This window comes from Mauremys mutica, chromosome 12 (assembly GCF_020497125.1).
Source record: "Mauremys mutica isolate MM-2020 ecotype Southern chromosome 12, ASM2049712v1, whole genome shotgun sequence".
Classification (NCBI taxonomy): Eukaryota; Metazoa; Chordata; order Testudines; family Geoemydidae; genus Mauremys; species Mauremys mutica.
This window is the reverse complement of record NC_059083.1, coordinates 81424680-81443861: the sequence shown is the minus strand read 5'-3', so window position 1 is coordinate 81443861 and position 19182 is coordinate 81424680. Positions and strand designations below refer to the sequence as shown.

General features: G+C 50.9%; 1 protein-coding gene across 2 annotated transcripts; it reads left to right on the top strand.

Moving 5' to 3' along the window:
* Positions 1–5450: 5450 nt before the first annotated feature.
* Positions 5451–15746, top strand: CBX2 (chromobox 2). Of its 2 annotated transcripts, XM_044981495.1 has the most exons (6): positions 5451–5571; positions 5665–5708; positions 6749–6814; positions 8253–8322; positions 8860–10235; positions 15186–15746. In XM_044981495.1, the coding sequence occupies exons 1-5, from the start codon at positions 5500–5502 to the stop codon at positions 10225–10227; spliced, it is 1620 nt and encodes a 539-aa protein (XP_044837430.1). In that variant the 5' UTR covers positions 5451–5499; the 3' UTR covers positions 10228–10235; positions 15186–15746. The 2 variants fall into 2 exon arrangements, with proteins under 2 accessions (XP_044837430.1, XP_044837429.1); XM_044981494.1 differs by lacking the exon at positions 15186–15746 and having other exon boundaries at positions 8860–15073.
* Positions 15747–19182: the final 3436 nt, after the last annotated feature.

Below are 19182 nucleotides of genomic sequence, written 5' to 3'. Positions count from 1 at the left end.
GGGCAGAGACTTATATTGCCAGCATGCAAGTTATACTGCCCCTAGCATTCAGAAACTGAGAGTCAGCCCCCCTCCCAAAGTTGAGATTTTAAAATATAATAATAAATACTGGGTTCTTCTGATGTGCCTTTGGGGGCATAGATCATCTTTTCAGGCTTTGCAATCATGAGAGCTAGAAATGGTTTTTTTTGGAAGCTGGGATTCTTTTCTAATCATAGGACTTCAGGAGCTGGGGCTTTAAGAGAAAACACCAAATATCACAAATCTTATGATAAACTCATGAGAGTTAGCAACACTGAGATTCTTTAAGGCCTCCCGCTGGAAACACAGGGAAGGGCCCCCTGTTATCTTCACACCCCTCTGGCCTCCATGCAATCTCTTGTACAGAAAGTAGATTAATAAAATAGCCACTGGCTTCAGCCATCACCATTCTGGCTTCCAGGCTGGGCAAACTGACCTGCAGTGTTACTGGACACAATGAGTGTAGCGTAATCACTGTGCAAATTAACACAGAAAAGATTTCTCAAGTCCCTAAAATAACTAATAGAGGAAAAGCAGAAAACCAACTGTAGATCCATAATATACAGATGTCAGCCTGGCTGCAGGGAGTTTTGGAAGCAGTGATTCTGGACCCAACCCTTCCCAAACCACAGAACAACTCTTCAGTTCAGGAAAGAACACAGAGCAGCAGAGGAGCCAGCACTTTGCTCCAGAGATGGGTAAAATAATCCTGATGCAGACTGAGCAGAGTGCCAGCTAAATCTGTAAAGCACTTTGGAGTGAAAGGCATTCTAGAGATGTATGTTATTCCTGTAGCGATGGCATCATTCTGGACATGAGGGATAAAGCAGAGATAGTGAACAAAAAGGTCATTGTATCTGGATGTCAACCCCGAAGCCCAGGGTGCTCTCCTTTGCTCCCAGAAAGAGATACAATTAACCACAGATCTTCCACTCATATGCAGAACTAAACACAAAACTCATCTCTTTGAGTTAGTTTTGTCTCAATAAACACACTCACAAAAACAAACAAAACACCTGCATGCAAACATGCCTTTTCTCTGACAGGCCGGGAAGGACAAAAGAAAAGATTGTTATTTCTACATGAACATACTTGTGAAGTGCTCAGAAACTCCACTGGTGAGTGCAGTACAAATACCGAGACAGATAATTGAGATTAAAGGGAACAAGTCCTCCTAAGGCTAAGAGTACATGCATATTCCCAGGACTCAATTTTTCCTATTGCCAGCCACCCAGATGGAGGCTGTTATACTTCTATTTGTTCCTCACTCCTGAGTATTCAGATTGGCTTGTCACTTGAACTGATGTATAAGAGTACATCATGCCAGCACACAGCCCCTGCATGCAGGGGTATGAGCTCTTTCTCTCTGAATATTGCTAAATACTAAGATGCATTGCCCATGTATCTTACTTTACTACTTTACTAAAGTAACAAAAAAGAAATGCACTCTGTTAGATTTTGGACCCCTCGCTATTCATACATCATGTGTTGGATACAAAAATGCTTCTGGTTGTTCTTTTGAGCTGGCTTAACCTTGACAAATTAAATAATTTGTAAAAACCAAATACCAAAAAAATGTGATAACATTCAAAGCAGGAAAATTATATATTATTGTTATATGAACAGCGAGCTTCAGAATCTGCCCACTAACCACAGCACATAAATAAAGATGATTGTTTTCCTCTTCTTGCTTTCAGGGATTCTCCAAGAATTGTGACCCTGATAATGTTAGTTTCTAGTCTCAGAGCTAACTTCTCTGTGCTACAAAAAATGTCCTAAACATAAAATAGCCTTACGGATATGGCACTGTTCTATATTTGGGAGAAAACAGTACACACATGGTCAGTCAGATCTCATCTACACTGCTGTAAATCCAGAATAACCCATCTGCATTGGTGTAACTGAGATAAGAATCTGGTCCATAATCTATTAAATGCAGTGTTGTTGTAGCTGTGTTGGTCCCAGGACATTAGAGAGACAACCGGGGTAAGGTCATATCTTTTATTGGACCAGCTTCTGTTGGTGAGAGAGACAAGCTTTCGACCTTACACAGAGCTGACCTGAAGAAGAGTTTTTTAATCATTTTAGTCATTCTTGTAGCTCGTCTCTGACTCCTCCAATTTATTAACATCCTTCTTGAATTGTGGGCACCAAATCTGGACACAGGATTCCAGCAATAGTCGCACCAGTGCCAAACACAGAGGTAAATAACCTCTCTACTCCTACTAGAGAGTCCCTTGTTTATACCCCAGGATTGTGTTAGCTTTTTTGGCCACAGCATCACACTGGTAGCTCATGATCAGCTGATTATCCACCACGACTTGCAAATCTTTTTCAGAGTCACAGCTTCCCAGGGTAGCGTCCTTCATCATGTAAGTATGGCTGCCATTCTTTGTTGCGAGATGTACATATTTATATTTAGATGTATTAAAATGCTTATTGTTAGCTCGCACGCTGTTTAACAAGTGATCCAGATTGCTCTAACACAAGGACCTGGTCTTTTCATTATTTACCACTCCCCCAGTTTTGTGTCATCTGCAAACTTTGTCAGTGATGATTTTATGTTTTCTTCCAGGTCATTGATAAAAATGTTAAATAGCGTACGGCCAAGAACCCCACTAGAAACATGCCTGCTCATTGATGATTCCTCATTTAAAATTACTTTTTGAGACCTATCAGAAAGTCAGTTTTTAATCCATTTATTGTTCTAGTTTTTTAATCAAAATGTCACAGGGTACCAAATCAAACACTTTACAGAAGTCTAAGTATGTTACATCAACACTATTACCTCTATCAACCAAACATATAATCTCATTAAAAAAAGATATCAAGTTAGTTTGACAGGATCTATATTTCATAAATCCATGTTGATTTGCATTAATTACATTATTCTCCTTTAGTTCTTTATGAATTAAGTCTCTTTATCAGTTGCTCCATTAGCTTTCTCAGGATGGAAGTCAGATTGACAGGCCTATAATTACACAAGTCATCCCGTTTACCCTTTTTTAAAATTGGCACAGCATTAGCTTTCTTCCAGTCTTCTGGAACTTCCCCAGTGCTCCAAGACTTATTGAAAAATCAACATTAATGGTCCAGCGAGCTCCTCTGCCAGCTCTTTTAAAATTATGGGAATGCAAGTTAACTGGACCTGCTGATTTTAAAATATCTGACTTAAGTAGCTGCTGTTTAATATTCTCCTGGGATTCTTGTGGAATAGAAAGAACGTTGTCATCACTATGTAATGAAACTATATCATCTGGTTTTCCTCAGGTACAGAACAGAAATAGTTATTGAACACTTCTGCCTTTTCTGCATTACTATTGATAATTCTACCATGTCCATCCAGTAGTGGATCATTACCATTGTAAGAATTCTTTTTGTTGCTAAAATATTTTTTAAAATTCCTTGTTCTTAACTCTCCTGGCCATAGATTTCACCTTATGTACCTTTGCTTCTCTTGTCAGTTTTTCATTATTCCTGATTTATATTAATTACTATCAATTAATTTCCCCTTTCTTCATTTGTTATATAATATAATAAACCATTGGTTATGCTTAGAGCTAGCCAAACATTTTTTAATATTATCTAGTGTTTTGGTTTTTTTCATAATTTTTAATATTTTTAAAACAATCAAAATTATTATCAAAATTGGGTTTGATAAATGAAAAAGTTTTGATAGCCATTTTGAAAACAATTTCAATTAAAGATACTGCAAAAAATAGAGAGAAATGAAAACTTGGCCCATTTCAAACGCTGCAAATCAAAAACGACTTTAAAAATGTCAAAAATGTTTGCAGAATTGATTTTTTTTTCTTTTGCATTTTCCAGTCAGCTCTGCTGAGGGTATAACTCAGTTTATACCAGCGTTTCTCAAATGTGTCCGCCGTGGCTGCGTGCAGCCACCAGGGGTTCTTGCAGCCACAGCCTCCTGGGTGGTGAAGGAGGGGGGCAAAGCAGCAGCCCCTCCCCAGGGGCCACCAACAGTGGTTGAACCCTGACTTCCTCTGGAGTCACATGAGCTGGAGGAGCAGGCAGCCAGTGAGTTCCCCACCTTCCTGGGGGGGTGGGGGTTGGGCTTCAGCCCTGGGGTGGCAGGTGGCAGGCTCTATCCAAGGGGGTTCAGGCCCCATCCCTGGGATGTGGTGCCAGACTCTGGCCCTGAGCTTACCCTCCTTCACCCCTGCTGCCTCCTCCAGTGCCCCATTACCCCTGGTCCCCATTGCCTCTGTACCCACTTCACCATCCAGGGTTTAATTTATCCCTGGGCTTGCCAGGACTGAGTAAATCCACTGTGAAAGAGCAGGGCCACCCGGGGGAGGTGGGGGGGAAGTGGGGCAATTTGCCCCAGGCCCCCGGCCCCGCAGGGGACCCGTGAACTCTGGCCTGGTGGTGGTCCGGTCTTCAGCGGCATTTTGATGGCGGGGGGGCCTTCAGTGCTGCCGAAGACGCAGAGCGACTGAAGGGCCCCCGCTGCCGAAATGCCACCGAAGACTGGGACCACCGCTGGGTGACTACAAGTGCCCCAGGCCCCCTGAATCCTCTGGGCAGCCCTGTGAAAGAGAGATTTGTATGTTTGTTAATATCACTTTTCACAGCACACACAGTAGCTAGTGGGTCTGTTTTTAAAAGCAACCGAAAGAGCAAAAGAAACAAGAAAAAAGACACGAATGCCCAAAGCACCTTATTTGTGTTTCTATTCTGTTTAGGTCCAGTAAAGACTAGAGACCACTGCACATTATTGTTACTATTGCACCAAAAAAACCTTATGACGATAAGTTACAAGGATTTGGACACGTTTATGTGCAGATTTAGTTGTTTTCCCTAAAGTTAATTAGTTTAGGAGCTGAGAGCGGCCACAAGCCACAGAGCACTGGCTGTGAGAGCCCCTGGTTTCTACTGGGTGCGAGGGAGGGACCAAGCTGTAGGTGCTGTAGGAGTTGGAGCATCTCCTCCCTGTTCCCTGCACAGTCGGTTTTGCAGCCTCTGTGCTGCACTAAAGCCGGATTTTGCATGCGCTGCATGAAGGTCGTTGGGGCCCTTTGGGCGCTGGGGAAGCCCGAGGGCTGTTAAATTATTATGCCTGGGATTATTGCCAGGGCCAAAGGCCCCTCCCCCCGGTTCCATACTCGGGGCAGGGGGAGCAAAGCCCCTGCGCCGGGCAGGAAGGGGAGGGGTCGCGCGGAGACAATAACTCTCCTTTCTGCAGCAGCCTGACCCCATCCCCTTCCCCAGCTGCCAGTCTCCGCCCTCCCGCTCTCCCCTCCCCATTGGCTCCCTGGGAATTTGGGGAGCCTCCGAGCTGGGGGTGGGGGAGGAGCCGGGCGCGCGCGCTGCATTGTGTGCCCCGCAGCGGGAGCGCGCCGGAGGGAGGGCTGCGGGTGCCCGCGGCTGTCGGGGGCGCGCCTCGGGGCTCCGTCCGGCGAGTCCCCTTGTGTGTCGCTGGCTCGCTCGGGGCGGGGAGCGGGGCCGGCCGGCGCCATGGAGGAGCTGAGCAGCGTGGGCGAGCAGGTCTTCGCGGCCGAGTGCATCCTGAGCAAGCGGCTCCGCAAGGTGGGCGCCCGGCGCGGGCACCCCCGGCCCGTCCCCCGCTCCCGGGGCATCCTCCCCGGCCCGGCGCTAACCGCCTCTCTCTCCTCCCCGCAGGGCAAGCTGGAGTATCTGGTGAAGTGGCGAGGCTGGTCCTCCAAGTGAGTGCGGGCGCGGGGGCCCCCGGCCCGGCCCCGGCCCCTTCCCCGCTGCTTCTGTTCCGGCGGCGCCGCCTCCCGGCCCCGGGTCCTTTTGTTTACAAATAGGAGTCCGTGTGTGAGTGTGTCTGTCTGTGTGTCCGTGTGTGTGTGTCCGTGTGTGAGTGAGTGTGTCCGTGTGTGTGTGTCCGTGTCTCTGTCTGTGTGTGTGTGTGTGTCCGTGTGTGAGTGTGTGTGTGGGGGGGTCCGTGTGAGTGTGTGTGTCCACCCCCCCCAGGTCCGTCCGGCGCACGCTTCGTGCTGCCGCCCCCAGGCTGGGGCAGGCGGCTCCGAGCGGGCCCCGCTCCGGTGGGGACGGGCCGGGGGAGCTGCCTGGTGTCCACGCTTCGCCTGCCGGATGAAACCTGAGCTTCCCATTGATGCCGGTGGGGCTGCGCCTTTCCCAGAAAGGGAGGGGATCTGGCAGCCCGGAGGGGACCGTGTCTGTTTACTCCTCCCGCCAGCTGCTCCTGGAAACCCTTTTCCCTCCCGGCTTCTCCTTCCACGCCCCCTCCCCCAGGCAGCACACACATTGTTATCCCTAATCCTTGGGCTCATCCAGGGCTTGCCCCCGTCAATCAAGGCACTTCACTTTTCTAGACCTTCCCTGTTTTCTGACCCTTGGGCAAGGGAGGGGAGGCTCCCCCGCCCCCGCCCCCGCAAAAAAAACCAGGACTCCCTTTCCAGAGTCACTTCTGGTCGTTTGTTCACCAGAGCATCTTCTGCGGTGCACTCTGATGAGAATGAGGTTTGCATCCTATGTAGTGTTGCCATTTCTGCAGCGATTGTAACAACTCCCACTTTCCCTGCCCGATCATTACTGTAGGGTTATTGGAAGATGTGGCTTTGGATGGGACGGGCGCACTGTTCTCAGAGTCAAATCGATCCCGTGGGCTGTCATGTGAGCTTCTTTTGAACAGATGATATTCCATATATTAGTCCAAACTTTTAAAAAATGCTTTCATGTTGCTACTCTCTATTATGTGTTTACTCTTCTTTTCCAGACACAACAGCTGGGAACCTGAAGAGAATATTCTTGATCCAAGACTGCTCCTTGCCTTCCAAAAGAAGTGAGCAAACTAGAAATACTTTTGGTGGTGGTTGTTGGATGAACAATGTCTAATCAATCATTTGGTCTTTGGCTGTCCTGCAAACAACTTACTGAAGAGCTCACCAGGCTAAAATACAATGATACTCTAAACTGACAGTTTAGGTTCATAGACAGCTACCAAGTGTTATAAATGTGATTAATTTGGGGCCCGAGATCAGAATGTCTTTTACATAGATTGTGCAGTGTGACCACACTAGCATGTGATACAGACATTTAACTTAGAAATGAGCATGTACTTGTCCTCTAATCTAAGGTCTGGGCCACTGGTTGTATTTTTGTGTATGGCTCCATGCACAGGTAGAGGCAGTTTCTAGAATTACAGAAACAAACATTTTGAAAATCCACTGAAAACATACTTGTTGGAGGAATGTGATACTTACCCCTGGCATGATTGGGTGGCGTGGCGGGGCTAGAGAAACGCTGCTCTCTAGAATGTTCAGTACTCGTATATGGAGCTCAGCTCTGCAATTTGATTGCGTGATTAGTTAAGGTAACTAGAACTCCTTGTGCACTGGGGTGCAGATATAGCCCTCTGGCTACGGTAGTCACAGCGCTGGCCTTTGCCTTTGCACTAATATAAAACACTAAACTTTCTGATTGGCCTAAATTATAGCTGGTTTCTAAATCCACTTTGTTTTTTAATACAAAATCTAGGTATTATTGTGGGTGGCACAATGAATAGGGTGCAGCGGTTAAAAAAGTGAGTAAGGTACTCCGGTGTTCAGTCAGCCGTCACTTTGCTCTGGAGACACTATTCTTCTAACCTCCTCTCCATCCCATAATTGCCATTCCTATATGGCATCTTGCCTCACAGTCAGAGGGCCCTTTATGGCCTCTTATTGTCACAGGGAATCATCTGGTAGAAGACAGTGATGCCTCTTTGCCACCACACCTTGCTGGGAGCCTGTTTCTAAGAGGTCTCTTTCCTTCATCATATTGGTTTCCTTTGTGGCAGTGCAGAGCTTGGCAACTTCTGCCATGCTGCCAGCTTGGCTGCTATAAGAACTTCACACACAATCTATAGTAACAGACTTTCTATTCCAGTAACCAGCATCTGTTGCTATGGGGTAAATATTCTACGTATTCCACTGCTGAGAGAGCTACTCTGTGACTCCCAGAGAGAATTCCTCCACCCCCCCCACTCCCCGAACTTACAGAATGACCTGGGTGCTTTCCCAAACCCATAACAAACAGTTTGGGTCAGAGTGAAATCTGTATGCTTGGAGCTCTCCAGGAAAGACTGCTGTATGTTTGTCACAAGTATAACACTCATGAGTATCCGTTGCTGCTTGGATTAGAACTGGGTTGTGCAGCATTTCAAACAAGGGCTCTGCTGATCAGAGAGGAACTAGGCTGGCTCATGGGTGCAGCATTGTTCTCAATTGGTGTGTTTGCAGGGAACATGAGAAAGAGGTGCAGAATCGGAAGAGGGGCAAACGACCCAGAGGCAGGCCCAGGAAACATGTGGTGAGTAACAGTGGTGATGTATGGGGTGGTGGGGGTGATGCCAGTTCTTGGGACATTCTTTGCCTGAAAGGCCCTTGCAACCTCTTGTGTCATAATGTGAAGTGTTGCTGAAATGGATCATACGTCTTGGGTTTCCGTTGGAGAATGGGGGGGCACAGAGCTGCCAGGAGACACTGTTCTGAGAGCAGAATGTATCCAGGAATGTGTCTTGAGGTTGCATATAAGGGGCAGGGATAGGGGGAGCTTCTCTTTATCCAGACCCTTTGGTAATTGCTTATCAGCAATGATGGGGAGGGAAAAGCGTGAGTCACGTGGAATTTGAGGGCGATATATTAGATCTGGCCTGTGTGCAGTGGGGGCTCTTTAGCCCTTTGCAGAGTTGAGGCCTGCGCACACTGGTGCATGTGATGCAGTGATCTGTGGGGTCACTGGGAACAAATTCGTATCTTGCTGAAGAACTTAGCTGGCAGAACTGAGTGTGGCTATCTTAATTCAAGCTGATGTTCTTCCTGCTCCCTCTTTATTTTTATTTTAAAGGAACCAGAGGTGCCTCCAAAAATCAAGTCAAGTAGCTCCTCATCCTCCACGTCTTCATCTTCTTCCTCCTCTGATGAAGAGGATGAGAGTGACCTGGAGGCAAAGAGAGGTCCCCGGTGCAGAGAGACTCACCCAGTGCCACAGAAGAAAGCTCAGATTCTGGTTGCAAAGCCGGAAATAAAAGACCCTGTCGGGAAGAAGCGTGGGCGGAAACCTCTGCCTCCGGAGCAGAAGGCAGCCAGAAGGACCATGAACCTGGCAAAGGTGCTGAAAACAACCCGAAAGGAGACGGGTGGAGGTTCTAAACTGATGGGGAAATTGCAGCCCCAGCACAATGCTCAGGCCTCAGGTGTTGCTGTGCTTAAATCTAATGTGAAAGAGCCCCAAAGTGCACTGAGTGGGCTTGGTTCAGGGGGCTTATCCGCTGAGAACCTGCCCAATATACTGAAGGGCCCCTCTGGGAGCCCAAGCCATGGGATCAGCTGGCAGAGTTCTATCGTGCACTACATGAACAGGATGTCCCAAAACCAGAGCTCGGCAGAGGCCCCAGCCCCAGGGAGGCTGGCACTCAAGTCACAGGCATCCACCAAGAGTAGCCTAGGACTGGACTTAAAAATGAGAAACCAGAAAGGAGCTGGGGAGCCTGGGTTGAATGTGCAAGGATCCAAAGCAGCCAAGGCACTCGGCAGTGGTGCTGGAGGGGATCAGAAATCAGGCTTCACTGCTGGGGCTCAGACCCTGCCCAACGGCAGCAAGGCATCTGGGAATTCGCCTGCCCCAGGAAGCCAGCTGACTTCCAATCAGGAGCTGAACCTTCAAGCTTTAAACTTACAGAGTATCAAAAATGGGCCGAATTCAGCAGGTGGCAGCAGCCTCCCTCGGCATGTCTGTGGAACTGTGGCCAAAAGTGCTGGCGCCGCAGCTGTGAATGTGGGGGCAGCCGCTGCCAAGGGCAGCGGGGTGGGCACAGTGCTGAATGCACAAAACACTGGGCTGCCGCCAGGTGTGGACACCTGCAAAAATGAGAAACCAATGCAAAGAGCAGCTGCTGGGGAAAGAGATGTGACAAAAAGTGGTGCCCCATGTGCGCAAGAGGGGCACCCCACAACAGAGAACCACAAGCCGGCAGCCCTGTCTGAAATGAGCACCGGCGAAGAGGAGACCAGCTCCGATTCCGATCGGGATTCTGCCTCGTTTCCTGGTATGGGTCAGAACATGTCAGTCTCCATCCAGACCAGCCAGGACTGGAAACCCACCCGCAGCCTGATCGAACACGTCTTTGTCACAGACGTGACAGCCAACCTGATTACAGTGACCGTCAAGGAGTCTCCCACCAGTGTTGGGTTTTTCAATCTTAGACATTACTGAACCAGGAGGTACGAGGTGGGGGGATGGGTTCCCATAGTCCCTTCTGATGCCTCTTTCCCATTGGCTTTACCTGATTGTTTCATTGGGTTTTTCTTCAAGTGAATGCCAGATGGCAATGAGATTTGGGGAGGCAAAAATCAGGTGTCCCTGCCCCTATAAGCAATTGGCTATTAAACAGCACCCCGGCTTCCCCCAACAAAGTGTTCTGCCATTGCCGGTCAGCAATGGTCTTGGTGGTTCATTGTATCTGTGGAGGCTTCCTGGAGCCAATAGAGATTTTCTCTGAGGGCTGTGAGGAGTAGGATACAGTGAAACCCGTTAAGAGCTACCAAAGGGCATTCTGTTTTTCTGACCAGATGGCACCAGAGTAAGGCTAATGCAGTGGTTCTCTGGTGGGGATTAAGGCTGGCTGCTGGCTGCTGAAAAGTGCTTAGCAAGTGACTGGTAAGCCAGGTTTCTCTGTGGTTGGATTTCTTTGCTGTACAACTTGAAATGTCAGAACACCAGGTACCTGCAACACCAGAACATGCAAGTACCTGGACAGTTGGGGAGAGGGCTATGGGATCATGCAATGTAACAGGCTAAAGCTTTTCCTTAAGAAAAAGTGAGTTTGGGGGTGGGGGGGGTTGGTTTTTTTTTTCCTTCTAGGCATTAGCACAAGCTCCTGGGACAGTCAAACTCAATCCAAATCAGACAGCCAACTTCTGCAGTGTTCCGCATGCTGCAGGGTTGGGGGTTGCCTGTAGATGTGGGGGTTTTCAGGGGACATTAGTTTAAGCCCAGCTATCCTCCTGGGCTAGGTTGCTCTGAGTGATGAGCATGAAGTGACTGCTAGTTCTCTTGTGATGTTTTACAAATGAAATGGAAATATTGTTTACATTTTTATACAAAATCCTCCCTTGTTCAGAAGGAAGGTGGGGGCAAGGGGGCATCAGACTAAAACTGTTGCTGCTGCTGGCAAACCCAGACCCGCTGTAGTGGGAATGGGCGGCACAGCCTGCATTCACACCACATCTGGCACGTTTGGGGTGCACAGCTTGAGCTGGCGGCTGATCAGCAGTGTGAGCGGCTGCTGTGAATTTCTCTGTGTGCGTGAAAGAAGAGAAGTCAGGGATGAGAACCAGTCTGGACGATTTAGTGCTCTCCAAATCCAGGCCTTCTCCTTGTCCCAGTATCATCAACACTTCACCTTGCATCCATCAGCCACTAGTCCTGGCGGAGCTTCTGCAGACACCCCCACGCAGCATGTTTGGGAGCATTAAATCGCATGGTACATGCAAATACTTGTGGCAGGATTTAACTTGCTGCATGCACATGTCCTTCAGGCCTGTGTGTAGGTTTTGCAGCCTTGGGCCTAAAGCCCCGTGCTACTTGGAGACCCGCTGTGAAGCTCAAGCACAATGGAGAAAACTTTTCTCCTAGGTGTGAGGTTTGTAGGTGCCATGAGGCATGGCAGAGCAGGCAGCTTGAGGCTCTGACTTGCCATTAGCCTTGTCTTGATGCTACCACTAGGAATGAGTGAGGGTTAAAACACAGCATTTGTGGGATCCGAATTCCTGCCAAGCTCCTGTTTCCAGCAAGCTTTATGAGCACTGTGGAGGCAGCGCATGCGAGGCTCACACTGGGTGCTGCCAAGTGCCTTCAATTCACATGGATTTCAGTGGAAACCGAGGGTGCTCAAAACCTCCTAGGGTAGGACCCAATGTGGCTGGGGTGAGGACAGCGCTCACCTCACAGCCTCTCAAGCAGCAGTTCCCCACGGACAGCGTTTGGCAGGCTCTGGATGGAGCCTCCTTCAGGCAGACAAGGAGACTCTTGCTGAACTCTTTGAATGCAGCCTTTGCGATTGTAGTGATCTGGAACTCTCCTGGGTGTGTGGCAGGGGCAGCCTGGTACCTTCACATGCTATAAGAACATGCCTACAAAAGGCAGCCCTTGAAAGATCTATGCAGCAGGGTGGCCGATGACTGTCTGGGCTGGCGGGTCAGTGTGTTTAGGTGCCGCTTCAAAGTGGATGGGTTCACCTACTACATCCCTGCCCCAGTGACATGCATCTTACTCAGCCACAGTCTGGAGCACCTGCAATGGGCTACTAAAGGGATGCTGTCAACTCCTAAAGAGCCAAAGGCCGCAGCTCCACTAGGTGAATATAGGCGCACACATATTTCTTCAATTCTGTTTTACTGCTCTGATATGGTCAGGCATTTAAAATGCTAGTTCCTTTGGGCCTGGGCTGCCTGCTATGCTGGTCTCTCAGGTGGGTAGTGAACGTCAGGGAGGTTTGATAATCTATTGCTGTTGGTACTGCGGTGTCTGGGTTGCTTGCTAGGGAAGGCTCCACTGGATTTTGTATTTAATTCATAAACCTTAATTGGTTTAGGTTTCGTTTTTAACAAACGTAAGCTTGGGTCCAATTTGAGTTGACAAGCCCTTAATCTTATGCAATGGCTCCTGCCTTGAACATAACCCTGGTGGATTAGTCTCCTCAAGTGCGTGGGACAAGAGGTCATGTGGGTCAGACCAGTTTTCTCTGCAGGAGGGTTTGTAAGGAGAGTTGGCTTTGGAGCTCCCTGGTGCCAAAAAGTAACGTCTGTTATTCAGTTGACCTCATAATTCAAATGCAGCCAAACTAACTACTATGACTTTGAGAACTTCAAATTAGCTTGTGGATTCAGAAGTCTTTGCCCCTGTGGTGGCCTTTACCATGTGTTCTGAAGCCCCAGACATGGGAATGCTGGAAGTTCCTTTCCTTCAGTAATGAGCAAGCGGGGGTCTGGATATCTTAAAGGCTGTGTCTGGCTGTCTTTCCCACACACCAAATATTTACTACTTGGCCTTTGCAAATCCAAACTAAAGTAACTTACAATGTGCCTTCTGGAATGTTCTGTCCCAGCCTTGCCCATGGTAAAGATTCTGACAGCTGTCTCGCCCTTATGCAAAGCTGGGTTAATCTAGGGTCCTGTGAAAAGCAAGGACATGGGTGAGGGGCAGGGGAGAAGACCCTGCCTCCTCAGCAGGGTGGCACCCAGCATTTATGTGGACCTCCAGTTACACCTGCTTTGGTGATGGTAGCAGCTGGTGTGTATCCAAAGGGAACTGCACCCTCCTTTCTGAGGTTGGCATCTGAACACGGAGAGGGAAGAAGCTGCTTCCAACGGCTGAACCCATAAATCCTTAGAATAAGGCTGGTGATGGATTTGTGTAAACAACCTCCTGGGATGGCCATTGAAAAATGGCATTTGATGCTGGTCTGGGGAGGGGCCAGTTGATAAGATGATAGAGAACTGCTTCTCCATCCCTACTCCTATAGTGTCAGTGCCTGTGTTTGTACTTTGGGGCATCAAGAGGGTTGCACTGGTGTAGGTCAGGGCTTGGACTGGAGTGACTCATGGTGGGTACTGGTTTGCACAGGTGCTGCATGCCTGCCTTCGTTTACAACCAGTGCAAACCACTATCTGTGTACTTACGGTGCAAAGTTCTCCAGCCTAGACAAGCTCTACCTAAGATGTCCCTGTTCAGAATTCCAGTTCTAAATTAAATTGTATTTCACATTTGGTGGCTTGGTCCCACTCAAAGGCATTCTTGCCTTTCAGAGTCTGGGTGATGTTTTCTTGGGATTCTTGACTTGTGCCCTGGAAACTTGTAATACAAATGGAAACTGGCTTTTTTTCAGCACCAGCCACTTATAAAACTGTCTTTCCCCCCCCCCCTGTAATGGTGGGAACCTGCTTTGCCAATGCTAACATTGTGCCTTTCTGTTAACCAGCTGTTTCAATCCCAAAGTTATAAAGACTGTGAAAGTGATAATCTGGAAACTCCTTACTTTCATCTCATTCTTCCTTCCCCCTTTAATCTGGCATTAAATGTGCTGAGTCCCCTTGAGAGAGAGAGAGAGTGTGTGTATGTGTGTGTGTGTGTGAAAGTTTAACTTTGAAATCAGCCTCTCAAAGGCAAATTGTGTGTTTTAATTTAATCTTTTGTGGACTGAAGTTTAAAAAGCTGGTGCTAATTGTGTTTACCACTAAAATTAGTCTTCAAAGTCTACCTTTTTTTAAAAATTGCTGCTATGAGTTTGTGTTTTAGTTGCATGTCAAACAACCAATTAAAGGTTTGTCACTATTTTTAGTCTTAAGGGGGTTCCCAAGGGAATAGTACTGCAGTATTTGTATATTGAATCAGTATTTTATCCTGGCATAATCTGGTGAAGTATAGGGGTTTTTCATTGGACTGGAAAAAGTGGACAATTCAGTCATCTTCCTTAGGAGTTTAGTATATTTTTATATATATATTTTGTACCAAAAAACTGGAGTTCTTGGGAGCTGCTTCTTTTTTGTTTTGGTTCTGAGACTGATATAGATGTGGAGGACTCTAGACCTAAAAAGAAGAGGTTTTACTAAAAGAAACTGAGGAGGTGTGTGTGTGAAAACAATTGTTCTTGTAACCGTGCCAATTACTGCCTGGTTTGCATTTATTATTTTTTATTATTAAAAAAGCCAAATCATTCCTGTATGCCACTTCTGATTGCTTTAAACTACATACAGCAGTTTGCTCTTTAGAGAACAAGCATTGGATATGTTATTACCTGGAGAATGCTTGAGTTCTTTGTTGGAAATGAGACAGCAGCCCAGCCCGCATGTTAAATAAGGGCTGCCCACCTGAAGACAGGGCCTGCCCATTGAGCTTGCAGTGTGTTCCCGTCAGTGGTTGGGGTTCCTTTGGTGACCCTAGAGTTGGCGTCCTTGCATTTTGTGATGTTTTCTAGTATTTTTGGACACTGCTAGTGTAGACTCCAGATCTCTAGGCTGCTTTTAATTTATTTTGCAGGAAAACACTACAAGTTGGTATGTCAGACAACTTTGTATAATGTTTTTATTCATGTTAGTATATCAATAAATATTTTTTTAAACTTTTCAAACTACTGTGCAGCCTGTGATGGACTGTGTAATTGTACTTTTCAGGTGACTGTCTCACAACCTTTTTCAGACATTAAGCTTCATGGCACAGCTGAGAGACATCGTATTATATGGACCTTTCCCTGTCCAGGTTACAGACGGAGTCAGTCGCAGACTAGGACTAGAACACAAGAATTGGAATTCAGTCGCCTTGCTCCAACTTCTCCCAGGCAAATCCCCTGGACTTAGCTAAGCATTATACCCTGTAGCTTTCTTTAGTGGGGAACATACCACCTTGATTAGGATGTGGAGAAAGTGTGACAGCTACCTCAGATAAGGAGTTCTGCAAAGAGAGGGAAGGGGAAAATCAGCTTTCCTGTAGCTTAGCTGTCCCTGTATCCCTGTTAGGTCACTGGCACTAGAGGTGATGTTCTGTGGGGAAGGGCTGTAGCAGGAAAAGGAACCTGCAGCCGCATGTGCCAAAGCACCTTCCACCACCCTCCCACTCATGCTGCATCATCCCCAATGCAGCTGGGGCTAAACTGTAGAGCTGCTCTAAGATGTCCCAGCCCTTGCTGGAGTTCAAGGGGAGGGGCCCACAGAGGTTGGCTTGGCATCCTGCACAACAGAAGGTATCAGTGACACCTGCTTTGTAAACCCAAGGAGGGGGGCAAGTGAGGCTCTAACCAATGTGCAGCTTTACATCCTTTTATCAGCATTTTTAGCCCCAGGAGTATGGCCTTTGCTACGCCGTGAATCCCGGTGGAAAGGCCAGTCTCCCCTCATTCATTCAGCGTGTGGAATGCACAAGAGGAGGCGTCTTTGTCCACGATTTTGGTATGTCCCCCATCCATCATCCCAAGCCTTGTTCTGATCCCTTGTCTCTGATTAAACCCCAACCACCACCCACCTTTGCCAGTCTCTTTACCAACCCTGACACGGGGCAGCTGCAGCACTTTGGGCCTTCTTAGGCGAGCAAGAGAGAGACAGCCCCCAAACTGCCTCCCAGGACCCCCTGTGCTCTTAAAGGGGACCTGAAAAGAAAGGTGAGAGCAGGTACAGCTGCTGTTTCCCTCTTCCAAGGAGGAGTTTTATCCTTACAAGTATCAGACCCTGTTTTTGCTGGAGCAGGGAGTGCTAATCTCACGGGACAGCCTGTGTGAAGCTTTGCTAAACTCTTCCTGCAGGGTCTGTTCGCTCACCTGAGCGGGGGAAGCCTCCCGGAGCAAACAGGCACTTTGCTCCCGCCGTTCTGGGGCAGGGGGCGCCCTGACCTTACTCATCGGCTGTTAGGAAGCACAATGTGGGGGCTGGGGGCGGAACCGCTCTGGCCCCTTTTCCCAGCCGTACAAACGCAGGAGGAAGCGGCTGGTCTCGAGTCCCCCCTCCCCTGGCCGCTCGTACGCTGCGCTGGCGGCCCTGCGCCGGGGCCCCGGGCCAGGGGCTGAGCGGCACTGGACAGTGCTCCGGCCGGGGCCCAAGGAGAGCCAGCAGCACCCCGCTGCCCCAGCCCTGGGCCGCGGCAGTACCGCGGGATTCGCGGCTCCCCCAAGTTTCTTTCCCTCTCCGGGGCGTTGGGGGAGCCTGGCCCGCGCATCTCCCACCTGCGCAGCAGCCGGAGGAGCGCGCCCCGCGTGCGCCTTCCTGCAGCCTGTGCACCGGGCGGCTCAGCCCAGCCGGCTGCCCCCGGGGGCGGGCGGGGCTGCCGGAGAAGAGCTACTAATGCAGCGCAAGGGCGGAGAAAGCCCGCTGCGCCCCGGAGTGGGGGTAACCCTGGTGGGAGCCGGGGGCTGCCCCTGGCTGGCACCGGGCGCGCACTCGGCCTTCTCTTGCACGCGCTGCGCCAGAACCCCTCTTAAAATACCCTGCCCGGGCAGCGCTGACCTTGCGCCGGGCGCAGCAGCCAAGCGAAAACGAAACCAGCCGGGAGCCCGCCAGAGCCCGGAGCCCGGCTCAGCGGCAGAAGAGCCTGGCCGGGCGGGGCTGTCTCTGCCCGGGGTGTGACCTCTCCTCCCCAGGGCAGGCGGCCAGGGCTCCCGTTCGCTCCTTCAGCCTTTGCGGCCTCTGAGGCTGAACGCAAGGCGGGGAGTCCTCTCCCCCCAGGCTGGCGGGGCTCCGCGGGCAGCTCCGGGCCCCGCTCTTTTGCTGGGAGGGGGTTAGGACGGAGTCGCGGCGAGCTCCCACCAGGGAAGGGGGTTGGTAACGCCGGTTTCTTGCTGTTCCTTTAACGTTTCCAGGGCCAGGGTTTGACTCGGCAACGCAGGAAGGAAACCGTCCCAGTCGCTCCCGTTTTGGACTCTCTGGCCCGCAGCGTCAAGACTCCGGAGGAGGAAAGACCCGGGGCCCACCCCGAGCTGGCTGCAGGCTGCGAGTCAGGCCGGGTTGGAATCCTTTGCAGGTGACCTGAGCACTCCGGCACGACCAGGCCCCCTCTCGTTCTCTGCCCCCGGGCACCTCCCCTGCCCAAATCTATCCCCTCCCCAAGGGCCCAGCGACCACTTCCCAGGCCAGTAAACGGGTCTGAAAGGCGAGTCTCCTGCTGGGACCTCCGGGAGAAAAGCCGCCTTGTGCGGCCCTCCCCGCCTCGCACCACTGTTCTGCGCGCAGATGCTGACAGCTACAAGAATAAAGGGTTTCGCTCCTTTCACTCGGCGGAGCAGCAAAGGGAGGTTAATGAGGACACAGCTAAAAGCCCAGCCCAGCCCCTGCTTTTCTCTGGCTCCGCAGGACAGGAAGATTTGAATACAAAGGACAGATTTCTGGGCGCCCCGCGGGGAGCTCGCGGGGGAGGTTTTCAGTCTCTCTTGTGCGTGCCGGGACCCAGGCTTGGGACGGTCAAAGCCAGGCCCCACCCCCCGCGAAAGAGAGGGGGAGGGGAGCCTGGGATACAGAGCGGGCAAATCGGCAGGCTGCGCCCTGTATCAGTGCCCTGGCAAAGGGGGGGCTGCTGAGCCCCGCACCGGGGCCCGGGAGGCGTCCATGGGCTTGTTTGCAGAGTCAGCTCTCCGTGTGCCCGCCGCTTGATCCCCTCCGCCCTGCAGGAGCCCTGTGCGCCGGGCTCCCAGCCCCTACTGAGCGCGAACCCCCGCTGCCCTGGGCCTGGATTGCCTGCGAGGGGCTGGCGAGGAGCCGCCCCCCCTTGAGCCCCGAAAGCCACCCTGGAAAGGCGTTTGCCTGGGCTGGCCCCCCACCGAGCCAGGCCCTTTGGCCCCCTTCCGCGGCGGGGTTACAGGCACCCAGCGAGGCAGAGCAGTGCCTGCCAGGCGCCCGCTGCGGTGCTGGTTAGACGGGCGGACTCCTGACCAGCGATCTCATGGAGCGACCCCCCCCAGCTCGGGCAGCCTCCATCTCCCCTGCAAGGCGGCCGGGTGCAGAACCTGCTGCCGGAATCCAGGGGAGAGCTGAAGTGCAGCATCTCCTGCAGGCCCCCAGGCCTCCGCAACAGGGTCTGTGCAGCGCCAGCCACGCAACATACCGCGGTGCTGGCAATTGGTGCGCGGTAATTAGGCAGCCCCCCTCTTTTAGGCGTGTGGGTGACACGCCAGAGCAATGGCAAAGGGAGCCGCTTCCCGTTAAAACAGAGCCCGAACCGTGGGCTTGGTAAGACAAAGCATCACCCCAGCCCCTGGCACAGCCCTCTCCTGCAGGCGGGCCCGGGCGGGTTGCACCGTTCACACCCTTGTGATCAACCACGTGCAATGGTGCAAATCAGGCAGACCCGGGGGTTGCCCATGCTCAGCCCTGGGAACACCCAGCTGCTGCCTGGCCGGGCCCGGGCTGGGCTGGCTCCGGTTCGGTAGCACGGGGCTGAGCTGCGCTGGCAGGCGCCGGCCCGCGCGGCAAAGCCAAACGCGCCCTCGGGGAGGAGATTCGGCAGCCGGGGAGCGCCGCAGGCACCGGCAGGGGGCAGCAAACCATCCCGGGTGTAAATGCCCATCCACGTTCCTGCCGCCGGGAGCGAGGCGAGGGAAGCCGGGGATGCTGCGGGCAGGCCAGCGCGGTCCCCGCCTTGCAGCTCTGTTCCGGTTCTGGGTCCGGCCTGCTCCGAGCTGCCATTGACACG

Bases quoted from the DNA above. Each gene is read 5' to 3' on its own strand.
- CBX2 (XM_044981495.1), top strand. From the start codon at position 5,500: ATGGAGGAGCTGAGCAGCGTGGGCGAGCAGGTCTTCGCGGCCGAGTGC. The intron at 5,709-6,748 runs GTGAGTGCGGGC...CTTCTTTTCCAG, and splicing joins TGGCGAGGCTGGTCCTCCAA to ACACAACAGCTGGGAACCTG. The intron at 6,815-8,252 runs GTGAGCAAACTA...GTGTGTTTGCAG, and splicing joins CTCCTTGCCTTCCAAAAGAA to GGAACATGAGAAAGAGGTGC.